Here is a 19,235-nt window from a genome sequence, read left to right on the forward strand (position 1 = left end):
AAAACTTTCTACTAACACTTTCTTCTGGTGTTCACAGTATGTTTAAAACTGTCCATTTATAAGCACATATATGTATATATGTTTTATAGATGTGTGCATTTGTGCCATATAATCATCTGTATTTTTCAACTTAGATGTTTCTCTTGCTCTACAGTCTCAGGTCCCATTGGACTCTCAGAATCTATAATTCATTATTTTTCTCAAATTAACTTCTTTCTCCTTTTCGAGTTCCTATAGAAAAAAAAGCATATGGCATGAGTTCCATTTATCTTGTGACCCAAAATAGATTCCAAAGAGATAGACTGTAGGGTCCTAATAGGATTCATAGCCTACCTCTTTTCAAGAACCAGTCAATCCCAATATTTCTTACCTCTTTAATATCTTTGGAAAGTCCTTCAACTTCTCCATGTCCATTTTGCTTGAGCCCTCAGCATAGTTCATATGGGCTAGAATTTCCTAATCACTCTTACCTTATTTATATTTTTCCCATTTACCTATACTTATTTATCCCAAATGAAAGGAAGATGTATAATTGTTTGACCAAGTAGGTTTTCTGAAGTGTAAATTCTTCTGTAGAAGAATGTTCTGAAGTATGCAAATGTTCACAGATGAGTACCAATTTCCTCTGATACCTGTTATTCTTCTTTTGTTTAATTTCTTATGATCCTTGAAGGAGAGTTGTCTCTAAGACATTTGGAAAACCTATAAATTGAGTTTTAGTCAGTATGTGGTCCTATATACCTCTTCATTGCTACCAGTCTTAACTGTTTGAGTCAGAAGTCCAAAGTTACCAAAGTTGGGATAACAAGAATCTTTCTGTTTTGAGGGGACAGAGGTCCACTCTTGGTCTTTTGCTGAAACTAAAAGTTATCAATTCATGGAATGAGATTGCCTTAATTCAAAGTCCATATGTGTAGAAAATAGTTTGTGAAGGGCTAAAGCCAAAACTAATGTAGTCAGAGTACCATGAGAGTCCACACAGCCACTGAGAAAGAGCAGTTTTCTTGTTTGCAGATATTATATAGTGCCTGGCGCTAATCCCAGATTCATTCTGGTTCTTGAGTGTTGCAAGAAACATCTGTATCTTGAAAATAAAATGGCACCTTTAAAATTTGTTAAGTAACTCAACAGTGTTTCTAGTATTTTCAATAAAGTACTAGAACAAAAGCCAAAGAATACTCCTTTCAAAAGCTTTTGTAAACAGCAGTACTACCTTCTGCATGATTTTCTCATGTATGCCTTCTCCCTTTCTGTAACACCTCGTTATTCTTAAAGGCCTGACACCCTAACTGTCAACAACTTTAACAATCTGTAAACAGCCTAAGAAAAGAGGAAATGTCTTACATATGTTTATATGCCTCCAGTTTCCATTATAGTACAGAGCACATAAATGTTCATCATACTTCTCTCACCACAGACAGTAATTTGATCACCTGGAGACTGACCTTCAGCGGGACATAAATTATTTTGGCCCTTATAAAGAAAATATATTTTAGCATGTATTTGTGTGTATCACTCTCAATACTTCTAGCTGCTTTTTAAAGGAAAATTTTATTGTATCCAGTACATTGATTTCATTTCTACTTTACTTGATTGCGGTTTATTTGGCTGATGTTTCCATGAGTTTTATGGAAAAGCCAAGTCAAACTTTGACCAAAGCACTTTGGTAACCACAAAGGGAGCTAAAATTGTAAAGTAATATCTACCCCCATTATTCCACCAGCAGTATACTTCCCAAAGTCATCAATAATGTTTTTGTGGAGTCCAGTGTACATCTGACTCTTCTTTACAATCTCTCATTGTTAACTAAATCCTTCTTGAATTTCCTTCCTTGACTGAGTTCTCTTTCTCCTTTTTCTTCTCAGGGTCATATCCTTTGACTAACCTTCACTTCCTTTCGTGCATGTCTCATTCAGTCTTGTTCAATTATTGTCTTGATTTTTTTTTCTTATTTTGCTATCTCCCAGGCTGTGCTTATTTCTATGATTTTTACTTATTTAATTTAGATAAGATGCTGACTTCTGGGCTGGGAATATGGCCTAGTAGCAAGAGTGCTTGCCTCCCATACATGAAGCCTTGGGTTCGATTCCCCAGCACCACATATACAGGAAACGGCCAGAAGTGGCGCTGTGGCTCAAGTGGCAGAGTGCTAGCCTTGAGCAAAAAGAAGCCAGGGACAGTGCTCAGGCCCTGAGTTCAAGCCCCAGGACTGGAAAACAACAACAACAACAACAAAAAAAAACCCAAAGATGCTGACTTCTAAACATCATTTCAATTTTAAGATTTCTATTTCGATATTTCTTAATTTTGATTTCAAATTTACTATGCACCAAATCTTTTATCTTTATCCCCTATAACTGTCCAAAACTCTGCCCTTCTTGTATTTTCTCCCTTTCTGAACTACCTGCAGAATTGATCATTGCTAGGAATATGTGTGGTGACTTTTGCTCCTTCCTCCCATCAACCACATCTGATTATTCAACTGTATCTTTCCACACTTTAAATATTGCTATAGTTTTTCACTTAAATAACTAAATAAGGTCCTAAAATCTGATACTAACTTCAATTTTGTTTCTGTAAATAATTTACAAATATTCTATAAATATTTTTTTAAATTGGCAGAGTGAGGACTCCAAGCAGATATAACAGAATTTCTATGCCAATCCTTGCCAAGTTATACCCATAAAAAGTGAACCTGGGAGGGCTGGGATGAGTAAAACAAGGCAAGCAGAATCTGATTGGTTCATCTCTGCTATTCTCCCAAATAAGTTCCCCAAACTTATGTTACTATGTTTGTTTGATGCTTTGTTTAGACTTCTTTATTTGACATTTCCCATCTGCTAAGGTTTTTGAAAAAGAAGAACTTGCCTTGTCATCGCTAGACCACAGAGCTTGCACTAGGCAAATTGGAGGGCTCAAACTTACCAGGACAGCTTAGGACAAAGAGACATAAACATTTTATGTCAGTTGAGTAAAAAACAAACAACTATGATACATTTTTGTTCATTTCATTTTTAGTTATTAGCTGAAAAAGGAAAACATGCATGTTATAAACAAATGCTCTGTTGAATAACATTAATGACTAATCAACTAAAACCATTATTATTAATTACTGTAGTAGTAGTAGTCTTTTCTTTTATGGTACTGAGGATTGAATCCAAGATGTTGCATTTGCTAGGCAAGAGCTTTGCCAAAGAGCTACATCCCAGCTGGAGAATTTTATTTTTTAAGGAGAACAACAACAACAACAACAACAACAAAACAACAATAAAAACAGGGGCTGGGAATATGGCCTAGTGGTAGAGTGCTTGCTTCGTAAACATGAAGCCCTGGGTTCAATTCCTCAGTACCACATATATAGAAAAAGCCAGAAGTGGCGCTGTGGCTCAAGTGGTAGAGTGCTAGCCTTGAGCAAAAAGAAGCCAGGGACAGTGCTCAGGCCCTGAGCAACAAACAAACAAAAAACAAACAAAAAAATCGGAAGTAATCCTTCCATTTTCACTTGCTGTTACCACTAACTGAAGAAAATCATTTCATCCTTAGTGATAATGCTAGAGTCCCAAATATCTTAAAAGACGTTGTCGTAAGTTTTATAAGCACTTGTTCCAGCAACCATAGTGCAGGTCCCTGAAGCCGGAGGCCCTCAGTTTCTGGGAAGGGCTCTCTATCTCTTCTTCAAGCTAGGGGCCGTCGGGACCCAGTGCCGCAAGGCGCCTTCCCGCACGCGACCCCGCCCCTTACCTTGCCGGATCTGCGCTCGGGCCGCGAAGGTGAGTGAGGCGCTCGCTGATTGGTGGAGGGCCAGCGCTTCCGGGTTCCTATTGGCTGCTAGGACCCCTTTGTTCCCGGTCTCTGCCGCAGGCTCGCGGCGGCCCACTGCGCGGCGGAAGTTCGACGGCGCGGGCTGAGCGGCGGCTGCTGCGGCGGAGGCGCTGGAGTCTCCTCCGCCTCCCGCCGTGCTCGCTGCGGAGCGGGAGGCCGGCTCAGCTCGGGCGTGATATCCAGGACCAGGACGGAGCCCTCCTCCCTGACCAACATGGACCTGGAATCCAAAATGATGAAGGTAAGGGAGGAGCGGGGGTCGTGGCTTCACCTGCGCGGGCGGTGCCGGCTCCCTGGTCACCGCGGAAGAGTGGGGCGCCCGGACCGCCCGGCGGTGTCCCAAGACCCCGGGGCCAGGTAGGCACCTGGGGGAAGAGGGGATCCCCGGCGGGCCCTCCAACCCCCCTAAACCCGGGGATGTTAGGGGCTTAATCCGGAGGGGGACGGGGCTCGTCAGTTCACCACGCCCTAAGGTTGGAGGTGGTCAAAACTTTTCCTGAAAATGTTTCCGACGCCTCTTCCTCGCTCCCCTCCCCCGCCAAGAGACGTGGCTGCGGTTAGGGCAAGTTCGGGGAAGACCTCGACGCTTCTTCCGACGTCAGGAAGGTCAGCCCTACCCCGCCTGTGTGGTTTAGGGGCGCGTGTGTGGGCTTGACACCCTCCCTCCCCACACCCCCCCCAGTGCTCTGAAGCTAGTGTTGAGTTCCTGTGCTTTCTTCAACGCCCGCCGGGGCTGATAACGGATAAAGTGATGATTTCTTTTATTTCTTTATGTGTGGTCACTCAGTACGTGATTTGCCAGAGCGCCGCCTCCCAGAACGTTAGCACGCCGACCAAATGTTCCTCGGGTTAGGCAGCCGGGGCCACCCACAGCCACAAGTTGTCACCGGCGCTCAGAGCCAGCACCTGGGGCGGGGGGCAAGGCTTTCAGCCTGACCCTCCCCAGCTTTCCACCGACGGGGACGAGTATACCCCCCCCCCCCCCACACACACCTGAAGCCCTGCCTGGGTGTGTGGAGACTTTGGGGTCGCTAGGGAGAGAGGGGTGGGGACCGGACTGTGACTCAGAAAGAACGCTGATGTCACCCACATTCTAGTGTTAACCTTCTCTCTGTGTGAAACTGTCGGCTTCCCTGGTTCCAGGGAATTGCTCCTGTTTACTTCGCAGTAAATTTTAAGCGAGCTGCCCCTTATCAAATAAGGAAGTTGTGTACAGAGAAAAGAAAACGTGGAGAAAACTTAAAAACTCTTCCCCTACTCATGCATTTATGATATCCTCTTATATAAAAGCGGTTTTTCTAACTTGAGCATTAATTCCATTTTGTGCTCAGAATTGAATTTTCGAAACGGTATGCACATGCAAGGTGTTTCGTTAGAAATCTGTTGGCCACTTAAAACTAGAATAGGAAACCTGTTCCTTGGTCCCATAGGACTGAACTCAGCACTGAACAGGGAAGTGACAGGACGAACCAATTCAAAAGCCATACTCACAAGACAGTATGTTGGAAATTAACTGTACATCTTTGGGGCAGGGGGGTAGGGGGAAGGGAAAGTGGGAGAAAAATGAGGGAGGGGTTAACAAGTTTGACCAAATGTAGTCTTGCTGCGGGCTAGCCGCAGCAGTCGACAGGGTACCAAGCCCAAGAGTGAGAGACTCCGAGTCAAAAGTGATGAGTTAGTCCAAATAGCTCAGAGGTTTTTATTTATACTATTTTTTAGGCAGGAAAATAGTTACATAAAAGCATCTATTTATTTAAAGCAAGTATCTTTCACAGGACTCCAAAGTTTTTTTCTTTTCCAGTAAACTCTAACCAATCGTTTGCATATTGCTCAGCTGTCTATAGTTATTTTTAACATATCCTGTCCGACTAGACATTGGGTTTCTAACCACAATAAAGCTTTGGTCAGAGGTGTGAAACATGTCTTTATCGTAAAGCTTGTAGTTGCTGCATTATTTTTTATTTATCCTACCAAATGCCAAGTAAATTAACCAAATATTTAACATGGTTAGTAATTGTTAAAGTCTCAAAGGGCTTCTCTTGTCTTGTAATTGTGCTTTGAAATCCATTATCCTTTCACTTTACTGTCAAGTTCAAGATAGGCATAAGTACACCTTTTTTTGTGGATATTCTCCTGCACACATTTCCTTCTTTAAGCACACATTTTCCTTCTTGTAGCTGTTTACCCATTATTCCTTTTTATGTTAAGTCATTTGTGCACCATGGCTTTCCAAACCGCCTTATTCTCTCCCAAGTAGAAAGATTTGTGCTTCCATCCATCCTAACTTCCCTTTTCCCTCATGGTCATAATATCCTGTTCAAAATCTTTCCAGGCTAAGTGTGGTCAACAACCTTTTCCCATTAACTGCTGCTCCTGTGGGGGCCTTCCAAATCCTACTTCCTATCATATATGCCTCATAGAAAGGTCCCCCTGTGGTGGGAATTAACGGTTTCTCTTTTGTGGACGGGGTTGTAGGGCCCCAAATACCAAGTCCAAATTTGGGGATTTAAGATGGGCTTTTTAGCTCTTAAAGCTAGGGGCATGGGAGGCTTATTGGACTCTGGGTCTTTCTCTTCATCACTAATAGATTTCTTTCTAAGTTGCTCATACTGTTCTCTTGCAGGTTCTTCCCCTTGCAGCAATCCTGGGCTTTAACAGCTGCCATTTCCCCTACTGGTGAGGAAGTAGTTATTTTTTTTTGTTTATTTGTTTTGTTTTTGTTGCCAGTCCTGGGGTGTGGACGCGGGGCCAGAGCACTGTCCCTGGCTTCTTTTTGCTCAAGGCTAGCACTCTACCTCTTGAGCCACAACACCACTTCCAGCTTTTTTCTATATATGTGGTGCTGAGGAATCGAACCCAGGGCTTCATGTATACGAGGCGAGAGCTTTACCACTAAGCCATATTCCCAGCCCGGAAGTAGTTATTTTTGTATCAGTCACATAGTCATATACTTTCTTCTCTACAATGCCCTTATCTCCCGGAAAATATGTTACAAATGCAAATATACTAATTATAAAGCATGTCTTTAGTAATGGAGGAGAAGTAGGAGAAGCAAACCCAGTCTTGGCCCCGGCTTGCCTACGAGGCTTTTCCTCCCTTGGATCCATGTCAAACAGATGGAAGGTGACACATGGAAGGTGATGCGAGGCTCCTCCACTACCTTATCAAGGCAGCCCTGTACATCACCTTGACAAAAAAATTAAATTTAAAAAGAGAAAAGGAAATCATCAAGCAAATTCTGAGAGTGCTGTACTTACATTCTCTTCCCTTTCTAAGTTGATATTTTTTAAATTTCTAGTCAATAACATGGCAGCATATAACATTTTGCTGACTCTGTTGTTTACAATGAACATTATATTCCCCTCACTTTGGTGTATGGAAGAGCTGACTGAAATTTTTGGTGAGGGAGAAGAGTCTCTATATAAAGATTGTTTCTAAACTACTTCATAAAAGTTTTGGAGAGAAGAAAAGACAAATGTGGAATGCACAGAAGATTTTTATGGCAAAGACACTATTTAATATAATATGTGTCAACATCTGTCAATTTATAAACATCTGTCAATTGCCAAAAGTGAACCACAGTGTAAAATACAAACTTTGGAGATGGTAGTGTGTCATTGTACTTCATCAGTTATAATAAATAGCTTACTCTGATGTGAGCTCTTTGTATGGGAGGCTGCCATGTGGAGCATTTGGAACGTTGTCCTTTCTTGCTCAAATTTGCTGTGAACCTAAAGTTACTTAAAATAGTATGTTAAAAAAAAGTCAACACCCAAAAGTGTTTTTCAAACTTCTTGACAAATTAATTCTGACAGGAAAAGTCCAACATTACCAAAATATATGGGCTTGTAAGAGAAGAATCTACATATTGATTAGCAGTTTCTTAAAGCTTCAAAATATGGGTTAGGATAAGTAATACTTTTGACATGTGGTATAGTTTTCCTCCTCCATCTCCCTCTTTACTCTAAAAGGATTTATTTTCAACCAAGTATATGAACCCTTTCTGACATCTAACTCCACTTCACTCCGTTCCAAGAATTAAAAGGAAAAAGGATTTTATAAATAAAGATGGAGCCCGCCACTGGTGCCTCACACTTGTAATCCTAGCTACTCAGGAGGCTGAGATCTGAGGTTCAAGGTTCCAAGCCAGCACAAGCAGGAAACCCTGTGAGACTCTTAACTTTATTTAACAAACTACTCAAAAAAACTGCAAGTGGCTCTGTGGCTCAAGTGGTAGAACACTTGCCTTGAGCAAAAAAAGCTCAGAAATAGCACCCAGGCTCAGAGTTCAACCCCAGGACTAACCCCCCCCCCAAAGAAAAAAAGAGAAAGAAATACAATTCCGTCTCATTAATAAATCCCTCTTTCACTATGTCATTCTTAGAACATGGTCCTCAACCAATTAACTGGAATGGGCAAGAAGACAACAAAGGCATGTAGTTAGACAATGAACCATATCCTCACTCTTGCTTTGTAGGACGTATCAATGATAAATTTGATTTCCAGTGGAATGGATAAAATGTTTAAAACAGTCTGAAGATCCCAGAAATACATTTCTGTCTTATTTATAGTCTTTTTGTTTTGTTTTGTTCCAGTACTGACACTTGAACTCAGGGCCTGGAGCTCTTGATTGTTTATTTCACTCATGTCTAGACCCATCTTGAGCAGTGCCTCCAGTTCTGCCTTTGTAAATTGGAAATAAAAATCTCATTTGTCTGCACAGACTGCCAGTGTCCAGTGCCCAGCTTAGCCTTATGGTAAAATTAACTTACATTGTCTTTAGAAATTATTTTCAGGGCTGGGGATATGGCCTAGTGGCAAGAGTGCTTGCCTCGTATACATGAGGCCCTGGGTTCGATTCCCCAGCACCACATATACAGAAAATGGCCAGAAGTGGCGCTGTGGCTCAAGTGGCAGAGTGCTAGCCTTGAGCAAGAAGAAGCCAGGGACAGTGCTCAGGCCCTGAGACCAAGCCCCAGGACTGGCCAAAAAAAAAAGAAATTATTTTCAGACATACATGAGGAAAAAAATGTTATAAGGTTACAAGATTATTACTAGCAGAGCCCATTTTGATCCTTAGGTAATTTTCCACTCAACCTCTTGAAATGTAGTTGTTTGAATGTTAGGTGTTCCTTGAAAAAGCCAGGCTCAAAGTTGAAATAAAAATGTAACTACTTTAATAAAAATAAATTTGACTTTAAGATGCATGGCGGTTTTTTTCATCCAAAGTTCTTAATATTACATTGTTGATTTCATGAGATATTTCCCCCAAGCAGGCGTATGTGTGTGTGTGTGAGAGAGAGAGAGAGAGAGAGAGAGAGTGTGTGTGTGTGTGTGTGTCTGTGTCTGTGTCTGTGTCTGTGTCTGTGTCTGTGTGTCTGTGCCCTGGCCCTTGAACTCAGGGCCTGAGTGCTGTCTCTGAATTTTTTTCTTTTTCTTTCTTGTTTTTTTTTTTTTAAATCAAAGCTAGCCCCTCTACCACTTGAGTGCACAGTTCCATTTTAGGATTTTTGGGTGGTTTATTGGAGATAAGAGTCTTAAGGACTTTCCTGCCTTGCCCAGCATTGAATGGCAGTCCTAAAATCTCAACCTCTTGAGTACCTAGGATTATAAGGCATAAGCCATAGGCACCTGGCCATCTCTTCCCCCCCCCCCCCCAAAAAAAAGATTTGGGATTATCTTTACAGTGAAGTGATGAATATTATTATAGAGATCTTGATTTATAAAAGAAGCACTTGTCCATATAATTTATCCAAATGATATAATTCGATTATGCTATATTTTATTTTGTTTGAAGTAAGCTAGAACAAGTTTGTTTTTTTTAATATTCTATTGCAGAGTTTGACTTTTATGTCTGTTTTTTGTTCTCTGAGTTACTCGTGTGGCCCTCTCCCTTATATTTGAAGTCCCTCATCCTAATTTACTTTGTGTCGCTATCGTCTGTGTTCGCTTGAAACCTCTTTTTTGCACCTCCCCCTTTTGCCCCAAAATGAACCTCTCCAAAACAGTAACCTTTGAGAGGCAGAAAGTCTCATTTTGTTGTGAATGGTAAAACATGGTCCATAGCCAACTATTTTTCTCTTTCTATTCTGTATCACTCTCCCATGAGAATCACTTTTTTCTTCTTTAAAAACATTCCAGAGAGAAAAAAACCTGTAATTTGCCTTGTGCTGCCTGTATTGCCGCAGGGCTTTAACTCTACTGTGCTGATTTTTCACATTCTTTTTAACCTCTTTTGATCCATTCTGACATTTTGCATGCTTTCCTTAGGACTCATTTTGTTATTTTTTTGCTTAAATGATAGAGAATCAGAGATACCGGTATGTGCGACTATTTTCTAGGTTATCACCTGCTTTTATTTGGTCAGCCTCACAAAATTAAATGAACGTAGTTTAGAATTGCCAGTTTCTCTCATTCTTTTTTGGGCCAGTCCTGGGCCTTGGACTCAGGGCCTGAGCACTGTCCCTGGCTTCTTCCCGCTCAAGGCTAGCACTCTGCCACTTGAGCCACAGCGCTGCTTCTGGCCGTTTTCTGTATATTTGGTGCTGGGGAATCGAACATAGGGCCTCATGTATCCGAGGCAGGCACTCTTGCCACTAGGCTATATCCCCAGCCCTCTCTCATTCTTAATATGAGGTCTGATTGGGTTTGGATGAGGCTTCATTGCAAAGAGCTTTCTAAGAAGCCAGACAGGAGATTGCTGAGATCCTGTCTAATAAATGGTAGCAAGATTACTACTATATAAGTATATTTAAACTCTGTAATACTGAATCATTCTTAAACCATGAATGATTTAGCTTATGTTTATTATAGTAAGGGTCTAACCACCTCAGAAAACTGTAAAAAGACAGTACAGGGTGTTGTGTCTGTTGCACATCTTATCCACACTGAGCCTAGTAAAAAAGAACGATAAATGCCTCCCCAGATGCCTCGATGGGGATGCATTAATACATCAAAGCCACAGGAACATTCCTTGTTTTATTAGAAGATAAAGTAACAAGTCCCATCATCTTTCTTTGTAAACTGATCATGCAGATATTAAAGTGGGCTCATTTTTATCTGAACATATCATAATAATGGCATTCATAGAATGACTCATTTGGTAAAAGGACTTTTTGTTTTCTTTTTCCTTTATAGGATACTGGACTGCAATAAAAACAACTGGGGTTTAACAAAAAGTTATTTTTAATAGAGATAATTATAGTTTAAAGCCTTCAGTCTCTAAACTCCATTTCTATCAGTATCACCTATGAGCTTGTAGTCTCTAAAACATTAAGCAAAGAAAACATTCACAAGAGGACAAATAACATGAACCGAAGGTACATGGCTGTGAAAAGTCAGAAAACTCTTGGTTACAATCCATGCTATTAAACACCTTTTGTTGACTTTTCTAAAATAAAACTAAAATGCACTAATGCTAGAGCTTTGTAGTTTTCCCAAAGAACAGGTTTGAATAGAGGAAGTATCATGCTAGCTGGTATAGAGACTAGCTGACTACTGAGTATCTACCCCGTACTTGAACTTTGATATTTATTTAATGTATTGTGTCCATTCCATATGCTGATAAGAGAGAGAAATTTTACCTAGTAGTCTCTTTGATGTTGGCTGGGCTTGGTTCATAGTTGTGGGTCAACTTCAGCTGACTGCCATTTTTTTTATTCTCCTTATGACACCAATTGGCTGGTGGTTCTTTTATTCAGTTCAGATGGAAATCATCAGTAAGCAAACTGCAATTTCCTTAATTGCCAGCAACTCTAAGCCTGGGGTGTTAAAATCCCCCAACTCTTAAGTATTACAGCTTGGATTTCAAGTGTCAGTGGCTCAGCACCCAGCATCCGGTGGGTCTTACAGCTTCAAGCTTAGGGTGGTGGGGACCTTCCTCTACTAGTGTTACAACTCCTCAGCAGCTAGAGCTAGTAACTCAAGCTTTCAGGAACTCATCCAGCAGCTAGAGCCTGAAGACTTCACAGCCTTAGGCTTCTGCATTTCTTCTCCTTTGCAGTCTCAGCTCTCCAAGCTTCTTCATAGCCTCAACTCTCTGCATCCTTTTTCTGGGCTGCTCTGGAATTCTCCAGTGGCATGTAGCTGCTGCTGGGTGTCTCTGGGGCTTGTTCTATATGTTGTCTGCTCTCCTGCTGCCAGTCAGTCCACACTGACTGTGATAAAGTTCACAAGTAGGCAATAAAACAGTTAGGCTTTATTGAGGCCTGGACTGCAGCACCAAGGTGATATTGCATATGTCTCCAACAACTGCTCCAAAGAGAATGAGAAGAGCACTACTTACATAGCTAGTCACACATGGCCATTAGTACCACGATCTGGGAGTCACTCTTTTAGTCAGATTGCAGATTGCTTTAGTAAAGAGGTCCCAGGACTGTAGGCAGACTCATTTGTCTTGGATGCTTGGCTGTGTGTGTGTGTGTGTGTGTGTGTGTGTGTCTGTGTGTGTAAGCTAAGGGTTTGCTGAAGTTTTCATAGTAGAAGCAAAGGTGGTGGCCATGACAGATATGGTGTTTGCCCCAAACAGAAATGATTTTCTGGTCTGTCAGTGCTAGTTTGAAGTCTTCCCCTGGGCACAGGCAGTGCCTCCTGCCCCATACCACAAGCAGCATGAGATTAAAAAAATAACCATAGCTGTCATAATGACAGTTCAAGGAGCTGCCCAGGAAGTGGCTATTTGATTGACAGCTCCTGTGCTTCACACTAAAACTGTGGGCTTGAAGTTGTGGTTACCACCCCCCCTCCCCATGGACTTTTTAGAAGTATAAGAAGTCTCTGGTTCCCCAGGGACAACAATAATGGCTTCCTGTCATCTCTACCCCACTTAGGGGTAGTCACTAGGTGCTACTCCTCCATCCTGCTGTGACAGAGTCTGTGACAGCAAGTCTGTGACAGCTATCTACCGCCCCCCCCCCAACTACTTGAGCTTGATGGCCTTAATCATTAGAGAGGAAAAACATTAAGGACCATCTAGAGCATTCTTTTTCAGTGAATTTTAATAATGCTGAGTCAAGTATCTGCAGGGATGGTTGAGACACTTGATCTGACTTCTCATTTAGATACTCGTACAAAAGATTGACATTGAGACATGCCCAACTCTAGGTGTACTTTGCTGAAGTGGTCACACATCCAAGGAGATTCCCAGCTTGGCAACCGTGAGGCTATGGTAAAGAGGCTATGGGATGTTTAATACTAATGCAGTAAGAGCCAAGAATTAAGACACTACTACTTACAGTCTATGATGTGTACAATAATGGGGCTATTCAGTATGGGACTTGAGGATACTTTCCTGAAGATCTTTGTGAGTGTGTATGGTGAGTCTGTTTTTCAATGATATCCAATACAGTACCAGACTGATATTTCAAAGGAGTATGGTTTTTTACTCCTTTCAAAAGAGATGGTACAAGAAAGTAATCTTTACAAAATCCCTTACTTGACTTGCAGACAATCTGTGTTTCAATCTGGTCATTCTTTTTCTGTTATCTTTGAGTATAGAACTCTCCAAAATTATTCCAACCAGGTCATGGGATTTTCATGTTGCATGAAGAAATGTAGAACCTGTTTGTGTGAAAAATGACAAAGTGCCATTTAAGGGAGGTTACAAAATCTGACCTAAATACCACAACAAAGTGAAAATATTTTACACAAACATTCAAATGATTATGTGCCTGGAGAAATGGGATAAAATGTTATGCCAAGAGAATGGGAAGATTGAAAGGTAAAGAAAAGCAAGACAGATTTTTTTGTGACATAATTTGACTTTCTTTTAAAATGTTAGTGATAATGTAATAGAATAGTTGTTAGTCACTCATAGTTTTCTTGTGGAGAGAAGAACTTAAACTGGAGGATGTGAACTATTGTTCTCCACTTCCGTAGAACACAGGGAATTTGAAGGAAGCAATGTAGACTTGGTTGCCTCCAGACATAGGTTTGAATCACAGCATTGTTAGTTAACTACTAGGTTAGACAAGTTTCGTAATCCCTGAGCTCCCAGGAGCTCATCTGTAAAGTGGGGATAATACCTCCCTCTTGGATTATTAGTGTAAGGAAGTTGAACATTTCTTCATACGCATATTAGCAATTTGTACTCTTCTTATGAGAGCTGTCTGTTCAAACCATTGCCTATTTACTGGTTGGATTGTTTGCTCTCGGTAGTAATAGGATTAGTAGTTTTTGATCTTCTGTCCAATAAATGCTTTGCAAAGGTTTTTATTCCCCAGGTTGTAGGCTGTCTCGTTATTCTGGTAATTGATTCCTTTGATATGCAGAAGCTTTTTAAAGGATGCAATCCCATTTGTCAATTCTTGCTCTAAGAGCGGGTAATAGCAGAGGTGATTGTAACAATTGTATTATAAGCATGTATAGAAATATTGTGTTGAAATTCCTTCTTAAAATTAATAAAAAATAGCATTTTTCTGTGCTTGAATTTGAACTGTCTTGTGATTTACCTGGACCAAAAGATGGTGGTTGTCCTGTGAGTTCTAAGCTTAGAGTCCCAAGAGAACTTGCTTGTCTCTACTACTACCTTGGAGCCCTGCTTCTACCTTATGAAGTAGCCCAGATCAGCCTTTTAGAAGATGAGAGACAGATCGCATGGTACAGCGATGAGACATCTTAACAGGGGTGCTCCTGGACCAGCTTATTCCTAGCTGACCTTAAAGGTACCTGCTGACGTAGCCAGCCCAGCCTCCCAGTCAAGTCCAGATCATCTTCCATTTGAACCCAGCTCATGGTAACAAACAGCAGAAGCATGAGAAAAACATCATGATCATAGAGCATAGAACAAATGGCTGTTGTTTTAAGCCACTACACATTAGGGTGGTTTGTTAGATACTGAAGCATAACTAGCACCACTCTATATTTCTGGGATGAACTCTTCCAACCTCCTAGAGTGCCTGCTCTGGAAGGAGTGGTAGAGATACCTTCTCTAACATCATTAGCTTGAGAATAGGCCTCTTTCTCATTTAGACTGCTTTTTGTTGTTGTTTAACTGAGGGTTGGATGCAAGACCCAGTTGTTTTTTTTCTTTTTCATTTCTTTATTGGCAAAGTGATGTACATGTATTGTCTAATACATGATAAAAGCAATCTAATACATGAATTATCTAATTCCCCTGAACCATTTTTCAATTCTAAAATTAAGTCTGTGAGTTTTGTTTTGCTTTTTTTTTTTTTTTTTGGAGGGGGGGTAAGGAGTACTCAAACCACTTGTCTGAGCCATCAAAAGCCAGAAGGGTTAATAATTAGTTAAGGCTGTTACATTTACAGGCATACCATATATATATAATTCAATTTTTTTCACACTAAGGGTTGATATGAAAAGGCTAGCAGAAATGAGGACCTGACAGTAGGGTTTCTGTATCTCTTCCCTCCATTCCTGGATTTTAAGACCCCTATCTGTGCTGTAAAACTTTGTTTGTATTCTAAGTGTACTTCCATGCCAGTCCTGGGTAAAATTGGAAAACAATCAGATTTTTTGGGGGGAGTACTCTCTTTTCCATTTTATTGTCTCCATTAAGCCTTATTGTCCATATTCCCTTGGATTTTCCTGCTTTCCTGGGTGGCTTCCTCTAAGTCTCCTAGCTACAAGGCAAACATGTGCCTTTTTTTCTCCATGTTGTTGAAACACACCTTTCTGTGCTCCCTTTGGATGCATGTAGCAAACCTGCCACAATCAGGTATGGAATCAGTGGCAATAAATTAATTCATTGTGCACCCACTTTCCCATTTTCTCGTTCTTACCAGTGTGTTATATAATGCGTTATTCCTGGAAACAAACTATACTACTAAGCCTTAGGCATGCTGAGAATGATGGCAGTATTCAAGTTTTGGATAAAGTGTCTTGATACAGGCTTTTCAATATATGGCAGACTCATTCTTTAATGCCAGCAGTGAAGAGCTACCAACACAAGACCAAATTAGGAATACTTGCTGTGATCTAAATTCCTTTAAAGAACTCCTACAGATACCTTTTGGAATCAGATTCTAAAATCACTTTTATAGCTAGTAAATAGAAGGTTTTGAGGGCCTGTGTGTAAGTACGTCATTGCAGAGTTGTTCAGTGGAATAAATCCTAAATAGTTATTTCAGCAAGAGTCATAGTCTGTTCATTGTGACATCTTTATAGCATGCATTGTCTTTTTCAAAGTAACAGGTGCTGGTGGCAGCCATTTCTTTGTAGAGTTTACAAAAGAGATACTCTATTGGTGAACATGGTATAAAAATAATTTTATAGTAGTCTGTTAGAAAATGTTTGTAAGGAACCCACATAAACTAGGCAGACTGAATGCATTTCTTTTTTTTTTTTTTTTTTTTGGCCAGTCCTGGGCCTTGGATTCAGGGCCTGAGCACTGTCCCTGGCTTCTTCCCGCTCAAGGCTAGCACTCCGCCACTTGAGCCACAGCGCCGCTTCTGGCCGTTTTCTGTATATGTGGTGCTGGGGAATCGAACCTAGGGCCTCGGGTATACCGAGGCAGGCACTCTTGCCACTAGGCTATCTCCCCAGCCCCTGAATGCATTTCTTTTAATCATTTGATTACCTTGCTCTTCATACTCTTGTGAGAAAAAAATTAGGTTTTGAGTAGGTAAGTAGAATGGGAAAGGAAAGAATTGTTAACTATAAGCACTCTCTCATTTGAATCAAGCAGTTAACATCCTGATAGTGTAGAAATTCAGTGTTGGACAGATTTAAATAAACCTGTTTCCAATTTTTCTCTATTCCTTAAGAAAAATGATGACATTCTAAAAGTTGTGGACAATTTGCACATATGTATTTCTGGAATTTTTTTTGCTAATCCAGTCTGGTTTATGGTATTTTATAATCTAAATTGTGACTATATGTTTATATATATATGTACATACATAAGTGTTTATAAGTATGTGTATAGTGCGAAAGAGAATGAGATTTAGAGGGTAAAAACATCTTACACCCTGACATTCATAAGTTTCTTGGCCCTTACTGAGTAAGCAACTAACACATTGAGGGGAAGGGAATGTATTCATAAGAAAGTAGCAGAATTCTATTTTAGTATGGTTGTTTGAGTGAAGGAATATTTAAATATGAACCAGAACAAATAAGAGCAAGGAGATACATTATCATCCTCTTCAACACCCTCTCCATTTATAATATGTTCAGTACCTCCTCACAAATCATTTAGTCTTTGGGTTCAGTACCAAAACAAACAGAGAATGTAGTATTCTGACTGTAAAGATGGTTTCCATTTTCACTACTCTTATTCATATCCTTGTGTGTTCCCTCTACTTGAGTATGGGCTAGACCTGAATGAGGTCTGGATCTTGATGCAGGCACTGTCACTCACTCTGGAGAAAGCTCACTGCCAAGTTTAGTTTTCTGTGACATCTACCTCCCCCTCCTCCCCGCCCCCCGCCCGTGGAAGAAATCTTAGTAAAAATTAGAAGCAAGCAATGTTATGAAGAAATTGAAACAATATATCATCTTTTGTCAGAGATTAATCAATATGTACTGATTAGGAGGTGATGACCTTTGCAGATTACATTTGGTTTCTGAAAGAACTATGCGCTCGTATTATTTAGAAATGTAGTTCCTATATCCAGGATATCCATCCATGTGAAAAAGATCTAAAAATGCTTCTTTACACACACACACACACACACACACACACACGTATCTATTACAGGCAGGTAGGTAAATATGTGCATGCACACTTACAGATACAAAGAAAAGGTGTATATTTTATATAATCTGCTTTAGAAAACTTCATTCCAAAGTGATTAGCTAGAAAACTTCATTCCAAAGTGATTAACGAAGTCTTAGTAACACTTACTTGCTTAGTAACCATATATGATTCTTTGCTCCGGAGGGAAATTTGATGATGAAAACAGTATGACTCAGATGATCTCATACTGCATAATATCTTCCAGATCCAAATCAACCTAAACCATGTTTGAAATACCAGATGTTTCATACCTCCCCCTCACTTTTTCTTTAAAGCATCTGATATGCAGTATACTCTCCTTGGTCAGGAGGGTCACTTAAAATGTTGCTAACCTATCTGGTTGAAATGATGAATATGGAGGAACATATTCCATTCCTATTTCTATTCTAAAAATAAGCAGGGGAAAGAAGCTAGGGCTGTTTGGGGGTGCAAATCATGGAAATGCAAGTTCTAGAGCACATAATAGGTATATTTTTTAAAGTCCTAAAGTTCAACAAAATAAACACCAGGAAGCAGGTAGTTGAAAGGGGTGGGAGAGGGTCAAGGGTAAAGAAATAGACAAAGAAGAGGAGAAGAGAGGGAAATGCAGTCAAGGATTAAATGGATATCCTACAAAATTAAGAAGAGTGAAGGAAGAGGTGGGTAGGGGAGGAATTGGTGAGGATGTTGAAAGGGATGACAATGATCAAGATGCATTCATGCATTATGTATCCATAAACCACTTTGTTAATTGAAACTACTTTGTACATCTAATTCAAGATTTAAAAAAAAGACTCATTCCTGTACTTCAGGACAAATACTATAGGGACATTTTAATTTTTTTCAGAGGATCATGGTAAGTATTCTAAAGTCTGACTGTGTTTCTCCGAATATAGTCAATCCAGAGGACCTGTTTTCTTGGGCACTGAAGAAGAAAAATTAATCTGTCATATCTTTGTATTGATGTTGGCCACAATGTGTTACTAAAATTATATGAAGTAGACAGTTTTGGGACTGTGTGCTTATGAAAATCATGTGTTTTTAAGCACTAAGTATGGATGCTGTAGGGAATATAATTCACATTGCTGGGGAAATAATTACATACCAGTGAACTGAGTTGTATCACTCACAGCTCAAGTCTTTTGTTTCCTATGTCTACTTGACAGACTATTCCTCCAAACCCAGTTCCAAATGATTCTGACATACGAGTCACTTATATACACTAGCTTTCTCAAATAATTTCCTATGTAGAGACTTTCATTTATCCATGTTAAATAATAACTAATCTAGGTTATCTGGTAGATAATTCAGTCATAATATTAGAATTAAAATTTTTCTTGGAAGCAATTTAATTCAATCCCTTTATTAACTACAGGAGGCTTAGATGGGGAAGGCGGAGAAATGACATCTAAAATTTATTGAACTTGACTGTGACACTGTATTTTTCTTGATTCTTCTTTAGCCAACCTTTTTAATTTTTTTAAACATATAAACAGACATCTTAGCATTTATTATCCAAGAATCTGTATTTCACTGTCTAAAGAGCCAATTTGCCTTTGCTTACAAGATGATGCCTTCTTGTCTCTCGTTCCTCAGTTTTCCCCACACCGCGAATGCATCCTGGATATTATTAAATAACACATTTCTTATTCTCATTTCTCACCAAAAATTCTTACAAATAGACACTAAACAAACTAACCTATAACTTTGTATATCCAAGAATAATAGCCATAGCTCT

General features: G+C 40.1%; 1 protein-coding gene across 1 annotated transcript in view; it reads left to right on the forward strand.

Moving 5' to 3' along the window:
• Positions 1-3,873: 3,873 nt before the first annotated feature.
• Tes (testin LIM domain protein) overlaps positions 3,874-19,235 on the forward strand; it is a 39,816-nt gene continuing 24,454 nt past the window's right edge. Inside the window, exon 1 of the mRNA XM_048340102.1 lies at positions 3,874-4,063. Within this exon, the coding sequence (XP_048196059.1) occupies positions 4,037-4,063 (27 nt within the window). The 5' untranslated portion in view covers positions 3,874-4,036. The remainder of the gene's footprint in view (positions 4,064-19,235) is intronic.

This window comes from Perognathus longimembris, chromosome 2, assembly GCF_023159225.1.
Source record: "Perognathus longimembris pacificus isolate PPM17 chromosome 2, ASM2315922v1, whole genome shotgun sequence".
NCBI classification, from domain to species: Eukaryota; Metazoa; Chordata; class Mammalia; order Rodentia; family Heteromyidae; genus Perognathus; species Perognathus longimembris.